This window comes from Mirounga angustirostris, unplaced genomic scaffold (assembly GCF_029215605.1).
Source record: "Mirounga angustirostris isolate CCGP_5_RB_7025 unplaced genomic scaffold, mMirAng1.0.hap1 SCAF_15, whole genome shotgun sequence".
Lineage (NCBI taxonomy): Eukaryota > Metazoa > Chordata > Mammalia > Carnivora > Phocidae > Mirounga > Mirounga angustirostris.
Window position 1 is genome coordinate 57990777 of NW_026991723.1, and position 26034 is coordinate 58016810.

Consider the following 26034-nt stretch of genomic DNA (forward strand, 5'->3'; position numbering starts at 1 on the left):
TATGGAAATTAGAAAACTTTAATCACAGCCACTGGATAAGTTTCTTTAGAATCCGGGTAAAGAATATTAGGTGTAGACAAGAGGCTACTTTTATATTTAGTAATTCTTAATAATTAAGGTTAAGCCCCTGCTTACAAAAATCACTTTCAGACAAATATGCTTCAAAGTCTTTCACAGGTTGAGGTTAAGTGCTATTAGAGAATCCAGCATGTTGTATTGGTTGTATTGTTTTTCCTTTGTGCTTCTGCTGACTAGAAACTAGTTCTTCTAGATTGTGAAGTTTGGTCCTGTCTTCCCAGGAACCTCCTATTTGTGATTCTTGCCACTGAAAGAATCATTATTTCTGGATTTATCCATTACTTTTGTCCTCGTCCCTAGTTTGCATGTACGTACTCATCTGTCTTCCTCTCATTCTCACAGCCCCACCAGCAGTAGTAGGTATGGCTCCTCCTGTAATGTGAGTCAAGGAAGCTCTCAGTTGAGTGAACTAGACCAGTGTCACGAACAAGATGATGACCGTCGGGAGAGGGACTCCATTAATTCGTGCCACAGCTCTGATAGCTTCTCTAGAGATGGCCATGCGGGTTTTGGAGAACAAGAGAAAGCCTTGGAGGTGACAGGTGAAGAAGAGAAGGGGAGAGCCTGTGAACCCAAGGAGAGGAAAGAAGATGCCACAATCCATCCTCCCCCAGATCTGGTGCTACACAAAGACCACATCCTAAGCCCCCAGGAGAGGTAGGTGATGGCTGCCTTGAGGAGTTCACGTGGTTTCCTCAGTACCTGCCTGTGGTATTTCTGGGTGTAAGTGCTTTTCATTTGTTTCCCTACAGGTGGATATGGTAGTGATCCAGGATACTGAGGTTTAGCTCTGCGCTGCTTCCTTTGATTTTTGGTATAATTCCCTAAATATTTTGAGGATCTCTGAAGAACACTTGGGTTCTTTGTAGTTAGCTGCAGTGTATTAGGCCGCCTTGAATCTGTAGTTATTGGCCTACTAATTGACCTATTTTTGGTAGCCTCTGAGTCTGGAACTGATCTAAGCCCCACAACTTCATTAAAAGGAGCTGCTTTGGATGAAATAGGCTTCCCAGCCTATTAATGTTTAAAAAAAATTTTTTTAAGATTTTATTTTTATTTATTTATTAGAGAGTGAGCGAGAAAGAAACAGCATGAGAGGGGAGAGGGTCAGAGGGAGAAGCAGGCTCCCTGCTGAGCCAGGAGCCCGATGTGAGACTCGATCCCAGGACTCCGGGATCATGACCTGAGCCAAAGGCAGTTGCTTAACCAACTGAGCTACCAAGGCGCCCCTAATGTTTAAAATTCTTATGTGAGCATTGTTTTGTTTTGTTTTTTCCTGGTGGAGAAAACCAGGACAGAGTAAAGAAAGAATTGGTCTAAAAGCCAGATCAAACTCACCCTTCTGCTTCCCCAGGGTCTAGCAGTGTGTCTGGAATTAATTGTTACCCATAAGAAGAAAAATTTTAAACTTGTCTTTTTAACAGTCTTATAATGAAGCTTAGTACAGTGTTTGAGTGTTATTGATACTGAGCTGAATTGGTCAGTAGATTTGCTCATAGGTTGGGGCAGAGTGCGATTTTTCAGTCTTGGCACTACTGACATTTGGGACCAGATAATTCTTTGTTACGAGGAGCTATTGTGGGCATTGTGGAATGTATGGTGGCATCCCTGGCCTCTGTACTACATGCTTGTAGCAACCATCAGTTGTGACAACCAAAAATGTCTCCAGTTGTTGTCAGATTTCCCATGGAGGGCAAAACTGCCCCCAGTTGAAAACCACTGGGGTAGAGTGATAAGGGCTAGGTGTGACTTGAATTCTCAAATTTCAAGGTCTATAAATAAAGCCTCCACCAAAAGGTCAGAGCAGTGAGTGCAGTTATAAGTGGTAGAAGTTTGAAGAATTGTTGGTGTATTTACTCCACCACTGAAGATATAAACTTATTTTCTTTTCTCCTTACTTTTTCCTGATCTTTAGTCATTGGTGGTGGTTCATCTGATAGACAAGACATCCAAGAGGTGTGGTTGATGACCCAGTGAAAAATGGCTCTTTGTAGACCTTAGATTTGGCAGATGCTATTGTCTGGGTAGAATTCTTGGTAGAGCAGCAGAAGGGCCTAGCACGAGTATTTGTCCTTCTCTACTGGCTGTGTCCTTTCAGATCCTAGCTGTGTAAGTGAAGTCCAGTTCTACCTTGGTCAGCAGTGCCCACAATATTTTAAAACAGTTGATACAGTTGGATGGCGTCAGAGCTTGACCTATATTTCAGATATCTAGATGGTGGATGCTTATTTGCTGCCTTGGCACTAGACCTCAGTGGGAGAGAGGAGAAGCATTGTCACCAAGAATTGACCACTATTCCACAGTTAAGAATCTAGAGGATGATTTGTTCTAATACAGCAAAGTGTTTCTGTCTCAAAACTACTTTGTTACATTTATTGTTGTTTCATTGAGGGTGTCCCTAAGGCAGCTCAAGGAACAAGACCATGGTAGGAAAAGGGCTGGGCTTTTTTTCCTTAGCATTTTTGTTGTAGTCTAGGAATTGGTAAGCCTTCCAAAATTCTTAGTGGAGCAGGAAGGGTTTGCAGGAACAAAATTCTGCCCTAAGGATGGATGACATGTAGAACACCCAAGGGAGACTGGTGGTCTTGAGAGGTAAGGCGCAAGGATTAGTCCACATGTCTGCGTAGTTTTTGTGCTAACATTGACTCAGGGCCCTTGCCATTGCTTTTACTAGAATCCTGAAACCTGACCCAGTGAGCTGGCTCATTGGGTGAGTGAAAAATGGGGAAAGAAGAGTGGGAATGGATAAAAAGGTAAAAGGAGCTGTCATTTTAGAGAGCATTTTTTCCCCACATTGTTTATTTAGGACTATGCTGTTTAGTGGCCTGACTCATGAAACAAGTCTAGGCATGAATACAGACCATTTTACTTAAGATTTGGCAGTTTTGCCTTGAGCAGTCACCCTATGGCCTGGGCTATTTTTTTTTTTTTTTTTAAAGATTTTATTTATTTATTGACAGAGACACAGCGAGAGAGAGAGGGAACACAAGCAGGCGGAGTGGGAGAGGGAGAAGCAGGCTTCCTGCCGAGCAGGGAGGTGAGCAGGGAGGTGGTCGTGGGGCTCGATCCCAGGACCCCGGGACCATGCCCTGGGCTATTTTTAAAGAAACATTCTTTTCTTTGTTTCAAGTTTTCCTGAGGAAAATGCTTCTTCGCCATTTACCCAAGCCAGAGCACACTGGATCCGAGCAGTTACCAAGGTCCGACTCCGGCTGCAGGAGGTAGGAAATCTGTTTTTCTAGTACTAGTTGGGACAATTTTTCCTTTGAAATTTGGAGACATATGGTGCTGAAGAAGCAGTCAGTGATTAGTCATCTTATAGTGTGCTTCTGGGAATGCATGACAAGTAAGTTAGAGCCTTAAGGGATGGGAGGTGGTTGTTGGCTTCCTTCTATGCTGATTAATGGAAATCAAATAGACCTAGTGGGTTGAGAGCCTGAAGGTTAAGTTATATGTTATTTTCAGTACCATTGTCACTTTGAGGCCATTTTATTTTAAGCTTAGGACAGGGAACCATTATAAAGCCTTTTAGAGTCCGTTGTCTCCCTTGGCTACCCAGTTCAAGGCCACTGGGCTGGCCTATTACAGAGGGCCTTTGTGATGGAGGATGTTTTTAAATGATGACAAGGGGCTGTCAGTAGTATAATACCTGGCAGATATTAAAAATGCAAGCATGCTCACATGTGTAAAGACACTTGAAAAATAATTTATTTTGAAATACTTCCAGACTTAGGGAAAAGTTGCCAAAATAGCAGTATAAAGAACTCTTAGATCTTTCTTGCCAAGATGCCCCAATAGTTGACATTACCACAGTTGCTTCATCACCCTCCATCTATTATGATTAATCTTTTTCTGAACCATTTAAGAAAAAGTTGAAGAGATGATGTGTTACTCCTAAATAGTCCTATTTGTATTTCCCAAAAAACCAAGGCTACTCTCCTATATAACTATAATGTAACTATCCACAGGAGGAAATCAACAATGGCAACACCATCATCAAAACACCATACAAATTTTGCCAGCTGTCCCAACAATGTCTCTTTTCTTTCCTGGTCCAGGATACAATCCAGGCTGACATGTCGCATTTAGTGGTCATACCTCTTTAGTCTCCTTTAATCAGGAACAGTTCTTCAGTTTTATCTTGGACAGATGGTACAAGCCTTTTATTTTGTAGCATGTTCTTCATTTGGGGTCCATCCAGTGTTTCCTCATGCTCAGACTCAGGCCATGCTTTCTTGGCAAGAATTACATAAAAATGATGTTGGGCTCTTTTTAATGAATTGTATCAGAAAGTACATGTGTCAACATGTGCTACCCTTCTTAATATTAATCTCAATCACCTACTTAAGTTTTTATTGGCCAGGTTTCCAACCTGTCAAGACATCTTTTTTTCCTTTTGTAATTGATGTAACTGGTACGTGTTTTGTGTACTCTGAGACTGTGCCAATATCTTATTCCTCATTGCATCTCTACCTATGAGCTAAGCATCCATTGATGACTTCTCTCTGAATCTACCATCACTAGTGGTGGCTGCCAAATGGTAACTTTCTATTTCCAGTATACTTTCTACATTCATCAGTTGGCATTCTCCTGTAAGGAAGAGATTTCCCTTTTCTCCCATCAATTTATTTATATCACTATGGACTCATGGATACCTAATTTATTATATAATGTATTGCATTTTACAGTTATAATCATTATCATTTATTTTGTTGCTCATATTGTTCTAGCTTTTTTTTTTTTTAAGATTTTATTTATTTATTTGACAGAGAGAGACAGCGCGAGAGAGGGAACACAAGCAGGGGGAGTGAGGGAGGGAGAAGCAGGCTTCCCGAGGAGCAGGGAGCCCAATGCACAGCTCGATCCCAGGACCCTTGGGATCATGACCTGAACCTGAGCCGAAGGCAGACGGCAGACGCTTAACGACTGAGCCACCCAGGCGCCCTGTTCTAGCTTCTTACAAGCACTGCTAATTTGACCCTTCAGAGAGAAGATAATGTTTTAATAATGATTGAAAAGGTAGCTGCTTTGAATACAGATGTTTGAAAATGCTTTCTTTTGTGTGTGTGTGTGTGTTTTTTTTTTATCAGAAACAATGACTGTTACCTATAAAAACCCATAACTGCATATTCTAAAATCTTGGAAAGAAACTGTTAACATGTTTATGGAGCCCCTGGGTGTCTCAGTCGTTAAGCGTCTGCCTTCAGCTCAGGTCATGATCCCAGGGTCCTGGGATCGAGCCCCGCATCGGGCTCCCTGCTCAGTGGGGAGCCTGCTTCTCCCTCTCACACTCCCCCTGCTTGTGTTCCTGCTCTCGCTATCTCTCTGTCAAATAAATAAATAAAATCTTAAAAAAAAGAAACTATTAACATATTTAAAAATATTTCTAATGAAAATTTTCAGTGAGGTTTGAACTTATTTGTTAAAAATATTTGGGAAGATATCAGAGAAAATGAGAATTTAATTAGCCAAATTTCAACAAAATCTTTGAATAATTGCTATGTAGGAACCAATTGCACATCTTTCATTTGACTGATGTATCTGTATCTTTTTGACAGCTTTGAAAACCAAGTATTGAAGTAATTGAAAGTGGAACCAGTCCTTCAAATAATTCTATAACAAAATGTTAAACCAAGATTTAAAAAATAATGACGCATATTGCATCACATTGCTTTCACTAAAAATGTTATTACTGCTGGTACTTCTAGTGACAGCAAAAAATATTTTTTATCATTAATAAATCTTAAATTGTTTCCTTTATGCTTTTTACATTTTTATAATGTAATGAATGTACTAATACAGTTATACATGTATGTAGGTTTTAGATTTGGAGTCTGTTGATCTAGATTGACATGAGATAAACATTTAAAGTGAACATTTATGGAGTCTGTTATAATACGAACTTTTTATTTCTAATTTTCCCCATAAGTAAGGGTCTCATAATTCTTATTATAAAGGAAAGTAAAACAAATAACATTCACTTAAAAGTTCTGAATGAGAAAAACAAGAATATATTGGAGCAGACACAGTTTGTTATGATTTTCTTCTTTTTAAGAGGCAATTTGGAGTCTCAAAAAGAATAGCTAAAAACAGTTGCCGAAGCTTGGAATCATTTAGGGAAAAGCATGGTTTATTTAAGAGTAACCAAGAACCATTGCTACTTAATTGAATAAGAGAACAACAGTAAATATATTCTTAACACAGGTAATGTAACTAGAAGCTGATTAGATGTGGCCAAGAGGATAAAGATAAGCCAGAGTTTAATGAAGGGTGTCAGATAGAGATAGAAGTACACTATTTATGCTTAACATGAGATTTGCTTGACTTATTGAGGTTGTGACATTAGGAAGTTAAGTACAGCACCCCAAATTTTTTTTCCTGAGTAATTGGAAGTTCCACCTAGTCACCCTTTAATGCTCTGTCCAATGTAATAATTGTTAGTTTCTTATTGCTCTAGAGTTGCTTTGTGCAAGTGCAAGAAAATATGAATATATATTGTAACCCCCACTCTTTTTTTTTTTTTTAAAACAAAATTGGTACACATACTGAGAACATCTTGTTTTTTCATTTGGAGATCCTTCCATATTAGCTCTAAGATAATTTTTTCTCCATAGCTACAAATATTTTGCTGTATGAAGGTCCTGCAAGTATTATAACTAGTATTCTGTTGATGTTAATTTGGTTCATTTGGTTGTTTCCAGTCATTTGCTATAACAAACCATGTTGTAAATGAGCACATTTTACATACGTCATTTTGCAAGTATATTTGAGGGGATATGTATTTATAAATTCGATAAAAATTGCCACATTGCCCTCCATTTGTCAGTAGCTTAAAACAGTAAAGGTTTATTTTGCTTATGCTGCTTGTCATCCTGCATGTCCAGGAGTTCTGCTTTAAGTTGTCTTCTCTCTGCAGTCCAGACTGGGGGAACAGCCTGCATTGAAGACATTGTCAGTATGAGTGGTAGAGTGAAAGAAAAGATATATGAAAGAGAACATAGCAAATTGCACTCTGGTTCTTAAAACTTCCACCCAGAAGATATGATATGTCACTTCTGCTCATATTTCCTTGGCTGAAGCAAATCATATAACCATATTTAACCTCAAGTGAACAGTATAGTATACTTTGAAAGAGAAAGAGAAGGATATTTGTGAGCAGCTTTGATGAGTACCCCAAAGGGTATCTGCCTTCCACAGATGCTGTACCAATTTATACTCCTACTAGTAATGTTGTAAGGGTGCTTTTTTTTTTCTTCCCAAATCCACCAATAGAGTGATTTGTTCAAATTTTTGGATTTTTGCTAGTCTGCTAGGCAATGTTTTCTCAGTAGAATTTAAGTTTGTGTATCTTAGTACAGTTAAGCATGTTTTCATACAAGTAAAGGCTATTAGTATTTACTGTTTTGTGAACAGTCTATTCATATTCTTTGCCCATTTTTTTCTATTGAACTTTTTATTCCCAGGAGCTTTTATTGTTTTCGGGAAATTAATCCTTGCCTGTGATATTAGTTGCCATATTTTTTCCTCAGTGTATCATTGTGAGAAAGTTTTTTTAACCTTAATGAGCCACATTTTCCTAATCCACAAGATGGGGAGAATAATAGAACCTTTTTTTTTAGGATTGTAAATTACCTAGTAAAACTATGATTTAAAAAAGAGGAAATCAGAAAAAAAATATACTTCAGTGACTCCGCATTGCCTTCATGATAAAATAAAACTTTCATTATCTAGCTCAGTGTGACTCCCTGTGTGGTCCATGGACCAGCCCAGCCCAGCCCAGGAAGTGTTTGTTTCTACTCTTTGATGAAATAAGTACTGAAATTGAAATAAGTAAGTGAGCATTTAGAGGCAATTTTGGATTGCTGTAATACCATGTGCACGATAATATCCTAGTCTCATTGAACAGGGTTTAGACAAAAAATATCAGTCCATGACATATTGGACTAAAAAAACCACATCCTCTACAAAAAGAATTGGAAAAGCACTGATACAGACCTCATATGCCTTTCTGGTCTTAGCTCTTTGTGCTACTCTATTTAGTCAACACTTCCAACATAAAGGACTGTGTTTTTCAAAATCTCGGAGACTTTGTACTTGCTGTTTGCCATGCATGGAATACTCTCTTTCTCCACTTAGCTAAATTTTTATTCACATTTAAAATGCAGTCAAGTGTCAGTTTTGGGGGTTAAGTTTCCAGACTCTGTGCGTACTTTTTCTAGATTGGCATTTACTATGATGTAGTGGAGTTACTTGTTTACTGTTTGATCTAACTTTCCTGTGTACTTGTAAGATCCTTGATTGCTGAGGCTATGCTTTTTATTGCTGGTCTTCTAAAGCCCGGTATAGAACCTAGCAGAGTGTTTAGCCAACCTTTTATGGATGCTTACCTAGCCAAAAAAGTCTGTCATCGTTTTCACAGAAGTCTCCACATGCATACTCCAAAGTATACTCCAAAATGTATACTCCAAAGTATACATTTATCTCTTAGTTAATTGTATTTTTAATTTTTTCCAGGGCCTACTAACTGTAAAATATTAGCTATTGGCATTAGCTATGTTTTCTTACATAATTTTTATATACATTAAATGTAAAGTTAATGAATTTAGACCATACTATGTGTGCATTTAAAATTTTTCTCACTTATTTTTTGAGCTTTATTCTGGGTTATAAATATTTTTTGAAAACATGATTTCACAATTATTAGATTAATAATATTACATTATGTTGATGTTCTATAACTGATATTTCTTTATAATTTATAAATAGTGCTATGATGGGCATCATTGTGCATGAATCTTTTATTTTGATTATTTCTTTAACTTAGCTTTCTCAAAGTAGATTCAGATAAATTACTGAGTTAAAGAATATATACCTTTTAAAGGCTTCTGATAAACTTCTGCATGTGTTTTCAGAAAGGTGTTTCCAATTTGTACTTTGAGTATTTGAATGTGCCAAATCAACACTGAGTATTATCATTTTAGAAAATGTTTGCCAACTTGGCAGAAGCATGGTATCTCCTTGTTTTAATTTGCATTTCTTTGATTGTGATTTGAATATTTCCCGTAAATTTATGGGACATTCATACTTCTTCAGCTGATAACTGCATTCCATAGGCTTTGAGGAACTACCATAGGAACCTGGCTACCCTTATGCCATTCCTATAAGCAGCTTGAGGGGAGAGATCATACGGGTCATCTCTGTATCTGGGCTGGCTGAGTACCTAGCCAAATGTACTTAATAAGTATTTGATGACATTGCAGTAATGTTAGTAGTGTGGGTGGAATGGATATGATTCTGTACCTTATTTGGCTTAGCTGCAGAAAAATCTGGGGGAGGAGGTGAGACTTAGCTCTAGAAACAGAGACTGCGGTGGCAGCAGGTGGGTGGGTGTTCCAGGTGGAAGGGACAGTGAAGGAGAAGACATGGAGGTAGGCCGTGAGGAAGCCTTGACAGAAGCTCTTGGGTTGCTAAAGAAAGCTGAAGGAGAGACTTATTTAGTAAGGAGGGATGGAACTGAGCAAATAGATTAGAAGGCCTGTGTTTAACTGGAGCAATCCCATGAGATCCAAGGTTGCAGCTGGTCAGCCTGAGAGATGCATCAGCATTTTCTCAGGGAAGATCACTCTCTCTCACGAAGTTCTGTTCTGTTCTTTTCTCATGCCATTATTGAAGTCCTGAAAAGGGTATCCCTTGGGGAAGAATGCTCAAGTGGAGCACCTTTGAGGACCCCATCTCTTAGACTTAGTTGCACCAGGAAAACATTCTTTCTGTAATTTTAAACTACAGGATTTTGCTCTGATCACAGCTGCCTGTCTTTAACTTTTACTACCTCAACTCTTTGCCCTCATTGAGGCCACCAGTTATCCCTTCTTTTTCTCAATCTGTCAGCCCTCTCCCTAACCATCGCTACTCTAACAATTAAAAAACTAAAGAATGTTTTGAATAAGTAATAAGTGTAAAAATAGAAAATTACACAAAACATAAACTTATACATGTATAATGCAGTATTTCCCTCCTACTTCAAACTTCCAGGCTTCTAGTCCCTGTCTCCCCTATCTCTTTGTTACCTGTGTTTTGTGAATCAGTCCACAGATAATCTGCATTTACAAGCATGTGTGTGCACATGCATGCGTGTGTATATTACAAACATTGTCCTTCACCTTTTAAAATTTAATGTCATATCTTGGAGATTTTTCCTTATTAGTCTAAATAGAGCTACTGCATTCTCTTAATAGCTAAGTAATATTTCCCCTGGTGGATGTATTATAATTTACATACTCTGTCCTCTCTTTTTTTTTTTTTTTTAAAGATTTTATTTATTTATTTGACAGAGACAGAGACAGCGAGAGCAGGAATACAAGCAGGGGGAGTGGGAGAGGGAGAAGCAGGCCTCCCGCTGAGCTGGGAGCCCGATGTGGGACTCTATCCCAGGACCCTGGGATCATGACCTGAGCCGAAGGCAGTCGCTTAACCAACTGAGCCACCCAGGCGCCCTACTCTGTCCTCTCTTGATGGATTTTTAAATTGTTTCTAATCTTGTGCTACTTACACTGTAGAAATGCAAATCCTGTAGTAAGCCTGAATACTTGAAGACCTCGCTCAACCACAGCTTTTAGCATCTGTCTTCAAACTTCGTGGTGATCCCTACCCAAGACCAGGCCCTACTACTGCTTCACAAACTAGAGAAAGCTCTCTTAGATGAGGGCTCTAGCTGTTGCTACAACAGGCCCCTTCTGCCCTTTGCAAACTGGAGTTCTTACTGACTTCTGAGACCAGAATCAATACATTCTCTACTGACTAAAACCTGGTTGTTTGCTAACGCCCTTTTTTTAAAAGTAAACTCTACCCTCAACGTGGGGCTTGAACTCATGTCCCTGAGATCAAGAGTTGCATGCTTTACCGACTGAGCCAGCCAGGTGCCCACTAAAGCCCTTTCTAAAGGGGGGAGGGGGGGTAATGCCTTTTTTATGCCCCATTACTGGGTCAAGAATGAGGCTTAGTTTTCTCAGTCTGTCTCTGCCAGTTCCAGGCCATTACTAGATATTTACATAACCTATTCTCATACTCACCTTCCTTGTTGCAGTTAGGTCCCAGCTGTTCCATAACTCCTCATTCAATGAAAACTTTATTACCTACATCACAGTTTTCCTTTTGATCTCAACTGCTGCCACCATCATTATCATCATAACCATACTTATTGGATATTACTATTTTTTTTGAAGATTTTATCAGAGAGAGAAAGAGAGAGCACAAGTAGGGGGGAGTGGCAGGCAGAGGGAGAAGCGGGCTTCCCACAGAGCAAGGAGCCCAACACAGGACTCGATCCCAGGACCCTGAGATCATGACCTGAGCTGAAGGCAGACATTTAACTGACTGAGCCACCCAGGCACCCTGTCTTTTTATTGTTGAGTTGTAAGATTTCTTAATATATTCTGGATTGAAGTCCCTTATCAAATGTATGATTTGCAAATATCTCCCAGTCCTATTCCTTTTAAACTTCTTTGGACCTTTCTTGGATTTCCCACATTCTGCCTTAATTGTTCCCTAACCTGCAACCTTTCTTTCTCCTCTTTGTCTTGCCTGTCTATGGAGAAATTGGCAACATCACGTGTGCCTCTGAAACAATAAGCTGTTTTTTACAGGGTTTTGAAGTAGCTTGCCCAGTTGGTAAGTAACAAAAGCATGCTCTTGAGCTGCCAGTTTTCCCTACAGCCTATGTCTATCCCTCCTTTTCTGTTCCTCTGATACACAAATCTCGCTCAATCCTTGGAATTCATGTGCATTGGTAAAAACTAAAATCTTAGGTAGACTGAAGTTCCAAAGATGAAGCTGAGTGGGTGATAATAGTGGTATCCTTAAGAAATTAAAATTTAGGGGTGCCTTGGTGGCTCAGCTGGTTGTGTCTGCCTTCAGCTTAGGTCGTGATCTCAGGGTCCTGGGATCGAGCCCTGCATCAGGCTCCCTGCTCAGCAGGGAGTCTGCTTCTCCCTGTCACTGTCCCTCTGTGCTCTCTCTCTCTCTGTCTCAAATAAATAAAATCTTAAAAAAAAAAAAAATTAAAATGTATTCTTTTACACATGAACACAGGCCCTCTACCTTTCCCACCCCCATCTTCACTGAACAGAGCACTAGTACCCAGAAAGGACACACATGGTTCTCCTGCCCATGTTCTGTTAGGAAGCAGACCAGAACAGAGAAGGAAGCTGAGACTGGCCTAATTCTCTTTCTCTAAAGCGACCAGCCAGTATGTTTCTTCTATTCCATTCCAAAGTCTCCTTACAAAGGAAAGGAAAACACCAGGGTACCTGGCTTCTGAATCTGGATTGTCTCCTTTTTTCTTCTGCTTTTTATATTCATAATACTCCCAAAACCCTGATTTCACCTTTTCTTACTGTTATGGGCTGAATTGTGCACCCCCCCATATGTTGAAATCTTAGTATCCAGTATCTCAGAATGTGATTGTATTTGGACAGAGGGCCTTTAAAGAGGTAATTATGGTAAATTGAAGTCATATGGATGGTCTCATGTCCAGTCTGAATGGTGTTCTTATAAAAAGAGATTAGGACGCAGATGGAAGAGCTTGTGAAGACAGAGCAGATGGCCATCTGAGGCGAAGGAGAGAGGCTGCAGAAGAAACTAACCTTGCTGACACCTTGATCTTGGGACTGCTAGCCTGCAGTATTGTAAGGAAATAAATTTCTGTTGCTTAAACCACCCAGTCTGTAATATTATGTTATGGCAGCCCTAGCAAACTAATACACCTTCAAGGCAGAAGGGGAAAGAAGATGATAGAAGAAGCTTCTGTGTCTGTCACCTGTGAGTCTCTGTTTCCTGAGGTCTAGTTGGTGGGAAATGTCGCCAGGCTGGTATATGGAGACCCCATTCACGATATACAATGTTTTTTGTATCTGTTTACAATTATCCCTCTTATTACTAAAATGTGTGGCTAAACTGGAAATAGAATTGGGTCCTTGCAGTAGGTCAATCTTAAAATCTGAGAGAACTCGAACAAATCACTATTTTCTATTTCTCAGTCTCCTCAACTGTAAAATTAAGGATAACTGTCCTCTCTTACAGAATTCTAGTGAGATCGTAGAAAAATGCATTTTTTTTTTTTTAAAGATTTTATGTATTTATTTGACAGAGACACAGCGAGAAAGGGAACACAAGCAGGGGGAGTGGGAGAGGGAGAAGCAGACTCCCCGCGGAGCAGGGAGCCCGACGTGGGGCTCAATCCCAGGACCTTGGGATCATGACCTGAGCCGAAGGCAGACACTTAACGACTGAGCCATCCAAGCGCCCTGAAAGATGCATTTTTTAAGTGTAAAGCTCTAGAAATAATTGCTTGAGAGTTACCAACAGGCCTGTTATTACGAGCATTGTTGGTTTTCAGGGCTCACACATAACCTTCCTAGCCTAGGACTAAGTGACCTGCCAGAGTTGTTGCTGCCCACAGCTGGAGCCTTTGCTACCAAGTGGGAACACAGTGAAACTGCTTCTGATGGCTAAAGCAGCAAGGAGCCAGTGCCATAGGATTTCAGGTTTTTATAGGGATCTAGACTCCTTGGTAGCACGGGGTTCCTGGGATAACTATAAGGGTCACTCAGAGGAGGCTATCTATCTAGTATACTGGTGCTTCTCTGGGGCCAGGGAGGAAGAAGTCAGTGGAATGCCTTACCCTGAGGAGTCTAGGGGAGGTGGACAAAGGCTGCCAAGGGCACTGGTGGGAACATTTTCTAAGAGCTGCTTTTGGGTGCTTATTAGGAGAAATGCTTAACATTTCTTTTTTTTTTTTTTTTTTTAAGATTTTATTTATTTATTTGAGAGAGAATGAGATAGCGAGAGAGAGAGAGCATGAGAGGGGGGAGGGTCAGAGGGAGAAGCAGACTCCCTGCTGAGCAAGGAGCCCGATGCGGGACTCGATCCTGGGACTCCAGGATCATGACCTGAGCCGAAGGCAGTCGCTTAACCAACTGAGCCACCCAGGCGCCCATGCTTAACATTTCTAAGGAGGTTTTTTTCCCCCGAAGTGCTCTGGACGTGTTTATGGCCTGGATCCGAATGTTTATCAGTGGTTGGTCTTCTATAAATCTTAAATCTGGTTCTAGGCTGTGACTGAACTTGTGAATTGTAAGATGTCACATCTATGCCTGAGATTGGGGCAGCTTTTTTGAAGGGGTAGAGTTTGGCTCTGGTTTCTGAGGTGCATATCAAAACAACTCTGAGGAATGCCATGATACCATTGACTTGCCTAGAGTCAGAGGAGGGTATCAGATACTGGTAGCAGGCTTAGCTCCAGCTGACAGTATTTTCTGGGCATAGTATCAGTAAAGAGGTAAAGAGTAAAGAGGGGTACTCTTATATAACTAGTCTGATTGACCTCTGTATAAAATTAAAAATTACTTGTTTCCAGATAACAAAGCAGCCCTTCTTGCTTTCTGTTACTTTCTCTGACTTGTGATGCTTGTTTGATCATCTAACCAATGGGAACATTTGATGATATTCGCTGGGAAGGAACTCTTCCTCTGTGAGAGAAAATCGTGTTGCTCAAGTTATGCAAAAGGAAACAACTGATAAAATTATTCCATTTTAAATCAAGCCAACCAATAAGTGGGTACCACTGGGTGTGTTGGGGCCATTTTAAGACATTTTCTTATCATTTAGGAGTTTATAGGTTAGAGGGGAGATAGAAATAATTAAAATATTTTCATTTTTCCCCAGATACTTTCCTCAGGTCTTTATTGTCATTTTTCTCTGCAGCATTCCAGTGTATGTTTTGAAACTTCCTATTTGTAACTTCCTATTTTTGTGACTTCCATTATTCTAGATTTTCCCATTCTCTTCCTTCCTTTTTTACCTTGCCTATCTCCTTCCCTGCCCGTCTCTCTCTTTTTTTAAAGATTTTTTATTTATTTGACAGAGAGAGACACAGCAAGAGAGGGAACACAAGCAGGGGGAGTGGGAGAGGGAGAAGCAGGCTTCCCCGCGGAGCAGGGAGCCCGATGCGGGGCTCGATCCCAGGACTTGGGATTATGACCTGAGCCGAAGGCAGACGCTTAACGACTGAGCCACCCAGGCGCCCCTGCCCGTCTCTTTCTATAGTTTTCCCCTTGGGCTTTTTTTTTTTTTTTTTTTTTTCCATCTCAAATCTGTCTCTGCTTAGCCTCTAATCCAGAGTCCTTAATTGAGCAACTACTATATGGCTACTACTGTGCTTCATCCTGGCTTTTGTGCTAGGCATCCAATTGACTTCCAGCTAGCCTTTCTAAGCAAATAATTCCCAAATCTATATTTCTAACCCTCCTTTTTCCCTTAGGTTCCACCCTTCATGTCTAGTTATTTACTATTTATTTTCACCACAATTTTCCAATGTTTGAAACTTCCCTCCTGGGCCTCTTCTGTTCTTTGTTCTCTGTATTGAAATCACCATCATTCTGCTAGTCACCCACTCAAAATCATGGTGTCATTCTTCCTTCTCTCTTGCCTCCCACATTGGATCATTTGCCAGACCTTGCTCTTTTTCTCTCCATGATTTCTTTTATAAGTCTCTTCTCTGTTCCCTTTTGTGTTCAGGTCCTCTCTACTGCTTAGTCTATAGTGTTAGCCTTCCAAAGGTTGCCTTGCTTTTATTTATTTGTCTTGGACTACATTGTGTATAACACTGCCAGCATTGTCTTCCTGAAACAGAGCACTAGTCATGGCTACCACTTAAGCTCAGAGCTCAAATTAGATGTCACGTCCTTTGAAGCCTTCTTCAAAGTCCCCAGGTAGGTAGATACTAATTTTTCTATTTTTCTATAGTATTTCATATACAGTCAGTTTTGGTGTTTATCATATTATCCTGGAAATATGTGAGCATTTTACCCCAAGATTATGTATTTCTTAATATATACTGTATGATTCCTTTTTTTTTTTTTTTAAAGATTTTATTTATTTATTTGAGAGAAAGAGAGAATGAGAGACAGAGAGCATGAGAGGGAGGAGGGTCAGAGGGTTTCTTAATATATACTGTATGATTCCTTTTTTTTTTTTTAAGATTTTATTTATTTATTTGAGAGAAAGAGAGAATGAGAGACAGAGAGCATGAGAGGGAGGAGGGTCAGAGGGAGAAGCAGACTCCCTGCCGAGCAGGGAGCCCGATGCGGGACTCGATCCCGGGACTCCAGGATCATGACCTGAGCCGAAGGCAGTTGCCCAACCAACTGAGCCACCCAGGCGCCCCTGTATGATTCCTTTTATTATTAAGTTCAGAAACAGGTCAAAGTAATCTGTGGTGTCAGACTGTAGAATAGTGATTACCTCTGCAGGGGGTGGGAGCTGTGTCTCTTAAGATAAATATTAGTCACTCACTCTAATCTTTAGAGTTGCTGAAGGCTGCCCTCTCACTCCAGGCCCAAAGAATAGGTGCTTTAATTGAGCTGTGATGCTGGAGGCAGGAGCTCTACCAGTTGGAATAAACTGGGGGCATGAAAAAGCAGGTTGAGAAAACTGCTTTGGGCCTTTGATATTATATGTATATTCTCCTCTTGCACTGGGTGAAATTCAGATGTTTAGTCAAGGATGTGACCCAGGAGCCAAGGGGTCAAGTTGCAAACTGCGCGACCTGTATTTTGAATTGGTCTTTAAAGATGTCTTTGTAGCTCAGCCGGGCTTATCAAGGTAGGAGGTATGTGGGAGTCTGAGTCTGAAGTCTTAGGAATTAAGAGTGGATATTCACGTCGAGTATCTTCCCTGCTTAATATACCTTGGGGGCCTAGTATGCATAGGTAGAAAACAGAGTTCAAAGATTTAGAGATCCTATTCCTGGCCACTTATTTTCTTGTTGCTTCTGCTTTCTACTTGGATTTTCCATGTCCATATATGTGTTTTAACTCCTTTGCTAGATTGCACTTGAGGTCAGGAACTGATTATAGTTTCTAGTATAGCTCTGATACTTAAAAGACAGTAAAGTTTTGCTTAAAACTATGAGATGATGTTATAAGGCAATATAAGTAATTGGTTGCAAAAGAAATAATTAATACTTGTAACAGAAAGTCGAGGGAGCAAACCCTTTGAGTTAGGGTGGTCAGAAAAGTCAGAGGAGGGGCACCTGGGTAGCTTAGTTGGTTAAGTGTCTGCCTTCGGGATCCTGGAATCAAGCCCCAAGTCGAGCTCCCTGCCCAGCTGGGAGTCTTTTTCTCCCTCTCCCTCTGCCCCCATTCGTGCTCTCTTGCTCACTCACTCCCTCTCTCAAATAAATAAAATCTTAAAAAAGTCAGAGGAATTCCCAGAGGGTACTAAGTCAGGAATTGTTATTAAGTATCAGGAAATGCCCAAGAAATAAAGTAATGTGAGCTTAGAAAGATGGAAATCAAGGGGTAACTTGCTTTCTGTGTTTATAAACATATGTTATAAGGAGATCCATGGCTCCGTATAAGTAACATTCTTTCTGTAAACAATGCGGTGAGATTTATCACCATTCCAAAACAGGCACATTCTGAAGTACAGTCATGGTGTATAAAATAAGACTTCTTGAAGCAAAAGGGAGGAGGTAAATTGTAACAAATAACTTTCCCTTATTCCTTAGGCTTCTTCTTCCCTTTGCTGGTTGTCATCTTCAAGCATGCTAGGGAAATGTGTTTATTTGGTCCACACCTGAGGACATTCAAACATAAATAGACAATGATGACAAGTTAGGGAGGGCATTCTAGGTGCCCTTGGAGCATCCTGGAGCATTTCTTGTGACAGGTGAGATAAAAACTGTTGATTGGTTTCTCCCTAAAACACTCTTCCTTCTTGGCTTTTGTGATATCTTTCCCTTCAAGTGCTTTTCTTATATCTGACAGCTCCATCTTTGTTTCCTATACAGCATTTTTCCTTATCTGCTTGCCCCTTAAAACTTGGTGATTCCTAGGGCTCTGTTTTCCACCTCTTTCTCTATACCCTAGATAATCTCACCCATGGCTTTACCCATAAACTGATGAATCCCAGATTGCTATCTCTACCTCAGTCTTCTTTCGTGATTCCATACTCATATATCCAACTGCCTATGGATCTTGTTTCCAGAATTTTCACAGGCACCACATGCAGTATGTTCAAATTGTACTCATTGTCTTTTCTTTCTCCTCCACCTCATCTCCTGTATATCCTTTCAGTAAATGGCACTACCAGTCACCCAAGCACAAAATCTAATACTCCTCTCCCTTGAAATATATAGTATAGATATAATAATGCCCATGCCATAACATTTACCGTTAGGTTATGACCTACTTAACGGCAAGGATCATATCTTTTCATCATGCCTGGTACAACACCTAAGTACTTAATAAGTATTCATTTATTACTTATTTAAAAAATTTTTTGGTAGAAATGTATTAGTAATTCTCAGATACACTGTATTCGTTTGTTGGGGCTGCCATAACAAAGTACCACAGACTGGGTGGCTTAAGCAGCAGAAGTATATTGTCTTATAATTCTAGATGCTAGAAGTCCGAGATCAAGGTGTCAGCAGGGTTAATTCCTTCTAAGGGCTATAAAAGGTAGGTATTCCTCTAACAAATTGTCAAAAAATGGATTGGGAGTAGGGAGGTAGTGTTGCAGGAGGGTATATTAGGGAGGATGAATATTTTGCTGTAACTCAAGTGAGAAATAATGAAACCTAGATTAAGGGTTGTAGAGAAGGGGACAGATTTTATAGATAGGAAGGTACAGTAGGTTGGACTTGGTGACATGTGATAGGCGGACAAAGGGTTTTGCAGGGGATTCTGTCACTGGATGGAGAATTAGAATATAGAGGCTTGAAAGATCTTGTGTCTGAGCAGAGGCATCTCCCTATGTGATTGGTATGGGTGAGCTGGTAGTGTAGGACTCTCATGCCACCACCACCAACAGGCTTTCCCTTGGTATTCCTTGCTTTGCAGGCTAAGTCTAGCTCTCTCTCTTGACTCACCTAGTTGAGTACTTCCCTTTCTCCCCACCATGCTTCCCTGTTACTTGTCAGAGATCATTAAGAGATTTGTTCCAAGTCTTCTCTTCCCCTTTGAACATTAGCTACCTTTTCATAATTCAGTGCTTCATACCAGATATTTTTGAATATATGGAGAATCCTATAGGAAAACCCCTCCTCTTTGAGGTCCCTTCATTGATTCCCAAGACACTTGGGATTCATGTGTTAGCTAAAAACATATTTTGAAAAACTTATGGAAGCAAGGTCCTATACCAAGAGAATTCTCCAGGTTTGGATTTACCCTAAGGTATGTATCAGAACAAGCACAAAGAACTGAAGGAGATACTTGATCAATATTAAGCCAGTTAGAATATAGTCACCTTATAGTACAAAGGGTTCATTTCCCCATGAAATTTCAAATTTTAGATTCCTATTAGAGAACCCTCTGATATGGCCCCTTGGCTTCCTTGGGGTATAGAGAATGAGGCAGGGCCAGTGTACTTTATGGATTGGACTGGGACATATATAAGTAGATACTAGTTCAGGACCAGCCTTAGTTCTAAATCTGGGAGCTGTGACTTTTGAGCAGGTTTATGTGAGAGGGCAGTAGACATGTAGACTACTTTATGAGTTTTTAATGATTTGGTCCTGGAATGGAAATGGGGCCACAGCCTTTGGAGGTACAGGCTAAAAACCTAACTGTTTAACCTGGTAGTCCCGAGGAGTTTATCCCTCTTTAAGTTTTTGCTAATCAGGGATGGTGCTTGACCTGATTGTAGGACTGAAATTGTCAGCAGTTTGTGGCTCCTTAGGCCTGCCTTGCAGCTTGTCTGGCCTGATTTAGTCTGTGTAGCAGCTATGTCCCAGTACATCAGTAAAGTCAGCACATCTCTGCCAGGCTCATCACTTCCCTAGAGTGGCATGTTCCTGAGGGAAGAAGGAGAATCACCTCCCATTGCCCATCATTCTCTGCTGCATGCAGTTTCTGAGTAGTTTATGGAGGGCATAATTCTAGGGGGAAAAAAGAATTTTCTCAGCCACCAGAACAAACTATATTCTTCATGAAACAGATCCTACTTATGTGACCCGTGTCAGCCTCTCATGTTGCTTCTGGCTTTACTTAGTGGTAGAGAAGAAAAAGAGTCACAGACTTATTCTGATGTAAGTCAGACTTTGGCTCCACCTATCCTTTACGTCCTTGTATGTGATTGTCAACATTGAGAGATGAGGTAGGCACCTGCTGGTCCTGACTCCGTCATTTTCTGGCAATGACACCTGAAAAGGCAGGCCAGGTTTGGAGCAGGCCCATTCTTTGCTTTTGGACCAGTCATATCTGGCCTGAGGGAGACTTAGGTGGTTTGTGTAAAAGGGGAGAATTGTGGTTGGTGAGCCCCTCCTCCAGTATCCCTGTAACTCCACTCAGATACTTTAACCGAGGATGAATTTTGTGTGCCAGGTGGTCTTCTGACTAACCCACCCATTCAGTTCCCCTTTAGAGCTCCTGCAGCTCTGAACCTTCCCACAACTCTGCGTGAGTGTCAGTGTCTTATGTTGAATTTCCATCTTGACTCATCTATCTCTAGGCGAAGATCCCTGCAAAGATTTAAATTGGGAACCAGACCTTGAGAATGTCTGTTCAGAGCATTTCACAGCTTCTGGATAAATGCCTTTTCCTTCTTAACCCAATCTGTTTTTCCAATTCTGCCCAGCTAGCTCTTGAAAAGCCCTGCTTTGAGGAAGCTTCCCAACTGAGGTGGGTGCTTGTGCTATATCCTACCTCTAAAAAGCACCAAACATCCTTTTAGCCTGCCCAGGATTTCCAAGAGCCGAATGCACTCTGACAAGGAGGCTGCATTGTTATTCATACGGCTCAGGAAACAGAAATTATGTGTCTATCCCAAAAGGCTAGTCCACAGAAGAGGTCTAACTGTCCTTTGGTCATATGATGTCTGGCAGTCCATGGGCCCTGTTGAATGGTAGAAGGAGCCTGCTTTATTAATTTTAATTTTAATTTTTATTTATTTATTTTTTTTTTTACCAGAGCTTGTACTGACAGCTATTTATCACTTTTCCACTTATTCTCTGTGCTTTTGCTGAAACATGGGAAGGTGTAAAGATACAAAGGTAATTTATGGTCAAAGCTATATGAACTTCTGTGAAGTTTGAGGACCATAACTAGAGATTGCAGATTTGTTGTGCCTCACGTTGTAAACACGTCTTCTCCTGTCTGAGCCTTTATTTTTCTGGAAAACCCAAGTTGATTAGAAGATGGGCTGAATGTGTTTGAGTAGGCAAATGGATAAGACAGGGTCACATTAACCTCAGGTATAACATCTAAAGCCTCAGCCAGGTCCTGGAGCCACTGGTGGATGAGGCAGGAAGAAGTAGGTTTTTTAGTCAGTGTCCTAGCTCTGAAGATCATTCTACTTCTCAGAATAGGAAGCCCAGACCCAAACCTGATAATGACAGCCACTTCTCTGGGCTCTTTATGAGTGGGAGGGAATTCTGATTTAATCAGTCTTCCCTGTATTTCTTGTTTTAAACCCTTTACCTCTTTCTTCTGGCTGAAATATGGGAAGCTCCTTAGTAAATTGGCTGTGACTTCCACTGAAATTTGACACTTTTCAAGTGATTTTTTTTTCTGTATTTAGATGTGGTTATAGTTGCGCTGTCAGTCTTTATCTCTTTTGTCATCCAGCCAGCTCCCGACTGGGTTAGGAGATATTTGCTCTGCTGTTAGTGTTGGCTGCATAATGAGGTGGATGGTTAAGAAATGGGTTGTTTAACGTCTCTTGGAATCTAAATTTTCTTCCTGGGTTGAGGGGGAAGCAATGTTATTGGAAAAAAGGCAGTAGGGAGGCAAATGTTGGCTCTGGAATCAACACTTTCTCCTCAGGATCTTGGATAAGCCAAGGAAATCATTCTTCATTTAAAAGCTTATTTTATCTACCATATAGGGCTGCCTGTTCCGCAGTGACAGTTTCTAGGGTGGCCCCCATAGACTGACTTCCTGATTCCTGGCTAACAAGGGCATGTTTTATTGTGGATTGTCATGAAGAATGTTGCAGGGCAGCAGAAGTAGCAAGGTTTGAGAGCCTGGCTTGGACATGCTGGATGAATGAAACTTGTCCACCTTCCTTTGACCTAAAGAAGAGAAGGGCCTTCTCACATTTAATCAGGTTCTAAGGAGGTAGAATCGCAATGGCTTCACTGGATTGTTACTGGTTAATTGGAGCCCTATACTGAGAAGAATTCTGACGTTCTTTGGACTCAAACAGTGTTTTTCCTGTCCTGTGGGTGCAGAGTGGAAAAGGGTATTGTATATTTGATGTATTTGGCATTTTATGCTCCATGGCTTCAAGGGTTCCTGGCTTATGTTTGGCATTATGTTGCAATGCACAACTTGAGTGCTCTTTGAAGATAAGGACATTCAATTTTCTGATGAGTCCTAAGTAGAATTGTTGAGTTATTAGGAATTAGGACCATGTGAGAGCCACCATGGAGATGGGGCTGCCATTGGCAAAGAGGGACTGCAAAATTTGGGATCATGAAACCAGGGCCTTGCATCTTTTTTTTTCTTTATAATTTTTTTTTTTATTATGTTAGTCACCATACAGTACATCTTTAGTTTTTGATGTAGTGTTCCATGATTCATTGTTTGTGGATAACACCCAGTGCTCCATGCAATACGTGCCCTCCTTAATACCCTCACCAGGCTCAGTAGCTCTTGGTCAATGTGATTTCACTTTAGTCTATTTAGTTCCTAATTCTGGATCCCAAAACAATCTCTGGTCCAGACTTCTGCAGTAGAGGGTCTACCTCAGCCCACCCAGCTTCCCCTACTTCTCCCTAATCATAGCCTTGGCATAGCCTAAGGGAGTTCTTGTTTTCCAGTTGGTTCTTTTGCTGTGGCTGTTCAGGAAGAACTGGACTAGGTAGGTATCTACTCTGAGAGCATAGTGCTATTTGATGTTACCTGAACTTGGGTACTTCACCTGTTTTCCAGCTTTGCCAAATGGAGAAAACAGATTATATATAGCAAAAAACCAAAACCAAAACCACCCCCCCAAAACAACCAACTAAACAAAAAAACCTATTTTGTTTCAGTAGAGGCAAGACTCCTTTTGTATCGTGCTCTGGCAATTTCTTTCTGTGTTCTATCTTCTCTCTGAGACTGGGAGCTCCTCAAAGTATAGGTCTTTGGTCTTACGTCCCTTTATATCCTATAGCCCCGACATGAGAGAGGTAGGTAGGCAGGGGAGAAGAAAGGAGAGGGGAGAGTGAGAGGAAGAAATGGGGGAAGGGAGAGAGTAAGATCTATATTTAGCGAGAGGGAGAGACACTCACCAAGGGTGTGTGAGTGAGCTTGCTGGCGAGGTTTGTGTGTGCGTGAGCGTTCTGGGAAAGGGGGTGTGTGCGCCAGGAACGTGTGAGGAGGGCTGGTGCCCTATGGGAGGTTGCAGGCAGGAAGCAGCTGGAGAGGAGGAGGAGCAGCAGCAGGAGCAGGAGCTGCCCTGCTTTCTGTCTCAGTCTTAAAGCCTGGAATCAATTGGGTTAGAATTCCACATCCCGTTGAAGTTTGGCTGCTATTGCCTTCAGCAGGCCAGTCATCAGAGTCCCCCTCAGCAGAGGTGTGGACCAGATTGGATTCCTAGGTTTGTAGCCAGCGAGACTCCTGCCCAGCCTTTCACTGAGGGGATTTCTCCGCTGGGCATTGTTCATATCATCAACTTTGCACCGTGGAGCCAGCCAGCTGGTGCAACTGAGAATAATAGCTCCTTGGCTCTGTTTGTCCGTTGGGCAAGCAGCCATGCTGTGTGGCTTAGAAAGTTCATCCTGTGGCTTCTCTGTCAAACCAAGGAGTGCTCCTGAATGGATTTCCTCTTAAAGACAGCACTTGCATTCTAATGGTTTTAATTTTTTAAAGAATTTGTGGTTTTAATGTTTTTTTTTCTTTTCATTTCCTTAACTCTTATTTTGGTTGCAGCAGCAAGGTAAGTGGTATCGAGTGTATGACTGACTCTGAACGACAAGCAGGGACAAAAGCAAAGCATTTGTGGGTGGAATTCAGAGTAGCTACATTAATTACATAACTGCTTGAGCCAGTTTGCTGGTGAGGGTCATTAGAATGAGTGAAAAATAGCATACTCAGCACTGAGGGTAGAATCTTCACGTGCATGTGTTGATATGCTGAGAATCTGACCATCGGTTCTTCCTTGGTACTCTCCTGTATGTTTATAAATAACTTAGCCACCCCTCTGAATGTGTGCATACTTTTATACAAATAATCTGTTTCTCCCTCTTGATATGTCCATATGTTTATAAACTGACCATTCCTTTCCTGTGTGTACGTACATAATAGAAACTCATTCAACTCATTCATTCATTTTACATGAATATACACAAGCCATATCTCCCTCCATGTGCATACATCTATAGATATAATCTCTTTATCTCATGCATGTGTGTATATACTCAGGTAACTTTCCTCTTCTGGTATATGCCTGTGTATATTAACAAACCCTTCTATTTTTCTAGTGTGTGAGTGTGTGTGTGTGTACTGTCCTTCTGTCTGATGTATTGATTCTTCCCTTTCATGTGTGTATATGCCATATAGACAGAAAAGTCATCTTGAGTTTTCTCAGTCTTGAGTGTGTATACATATGCATAATTGTCCATTTGCACCATACACGTATGATAAAAACAGCACTAACTTTATAGATCGAAGACCCCCTTTTAAATCCTAGTTCTACTCAGTGACCTTGGTCAAGTCATTTAACCTCTCTGAGCTTATTTTTCTCATTTATGAAATAAGAATAATCTTCCTTCCTGCCTCATAGGGTTATGATGATAAAATATGTCATGATAAAATAGGAGTCATGTAAACTGTAAAATTCTAAACAAATATAATTTTACTATTGTTACATGTCCCTCTAGTGTGAGTTGTGTAGGATAGTCTTTGACTCAGCTGCATTGAGATTGTGCTCTTGTCTGAGAGGTCTCTAAGTCTTCTCTGCAAAGGGGTAGCTTCTATTGAAGTAATTAGGTTTAACCTGTAGTTTTGCCCAGAGTATTGGAAAGAAGCTACCTATTGCTACAGAGTATTTAGAAAGAGTTAGATTGAGAGAGAGAAAAGGTCTCATCCTTTGGGCCTTAATACTTTGTTCTTTGTAGCCTTGAGGATTGAACCTGTCACAAAATGGAAATATGCTACCTCCAGCTAGGATCAAAGTGAGCAGGTGAAAAATGAGTAAAAGAACAGAGCATTCTGCTGCCCCTGAGATGGCAGCCTGCAATGAGCATTTGTGCCAGGTTTTAAAGGCTCTCTAGAGTGTCTCCTGTCTCAGCCTTCTAGACCTGTGTGTCCAATATGGTAGCCACTGGCCATGTGTGGTAGTTGAGTACTTGGCAGGCAGGCTAGTCTCAATTGAAATTTACTGCAAATGTAAGATATATACCAGAATTCAAGGATTCAGTATGAAAAAAATGCAAATACATGATGAATAATTTTTATATTGATTGCATGTTGAAATGATAATATTTTGGATAATGAATTATATAAAATATATTAAAATAAATTTTTTTTTTTTTTACTTTCTATGTGGCTACTAGAAATATTTAAATTATATATGTGGCTCACATTATGTTTCTAATGGACAGTGCTGCTCTAGACCTGTCATCCAGCAAAAGGATTGGGGTAGCTATTCCAGCTGGAAGGGCAAATGGAAGCCCCCTGATAGCAGCTCTGGGGATGACAGGAACCATGGCACAGCCGCTGCCACTATCTTCTTTATTTGTCCTGTGTGAGTCCCCAGGAAAATTTAAATGTATTTGGGGAGAAGTTTCCAACTTAGTTTTTACAATAAAAATGGGTTGTAAGCCATCAATCTAGAAGTAAACCTAGAACTCGAAGGCGCATATTGTTATGGAAACAAAAGTGAATTAGAAATTAGGAGACTTGGATTCTAATGCAGCTCTGCCATCACTCATTTATTCTTTACATGGCACTGAGTTCTCACTGTGTGCCAGGT

At 40.6% G+C, this 26034-nt stretch overlaps 1 protein-coding gene across 4 annotated transcripts in view; it reads left to right on the forward strand.

Annotated features, from left to right (window-relative positions):
- The window catches only part of UNC13B (unc-13 homolog B), a 209075-nt gene that overhangs the window by 119585 nt on the left and 63456 nt on the right, over positions 1-26034 (forward strand). For all 4 annotated transcript variants that reach the window (XM_045882625.3, XM_045882623.3, XM_054509271.2 and 1 more), the window contains 2 exons: positions 421-735; positions 3209-3299. In XM_045882625.3, the coding sequence (XP_045738581.2) occupies positions 421-735; positions 3209-3299 (406 nt within the window). The remainder of the gene's footprint in view (positions 1-420; positions 736-3208; positions 3300-26034) is intronic.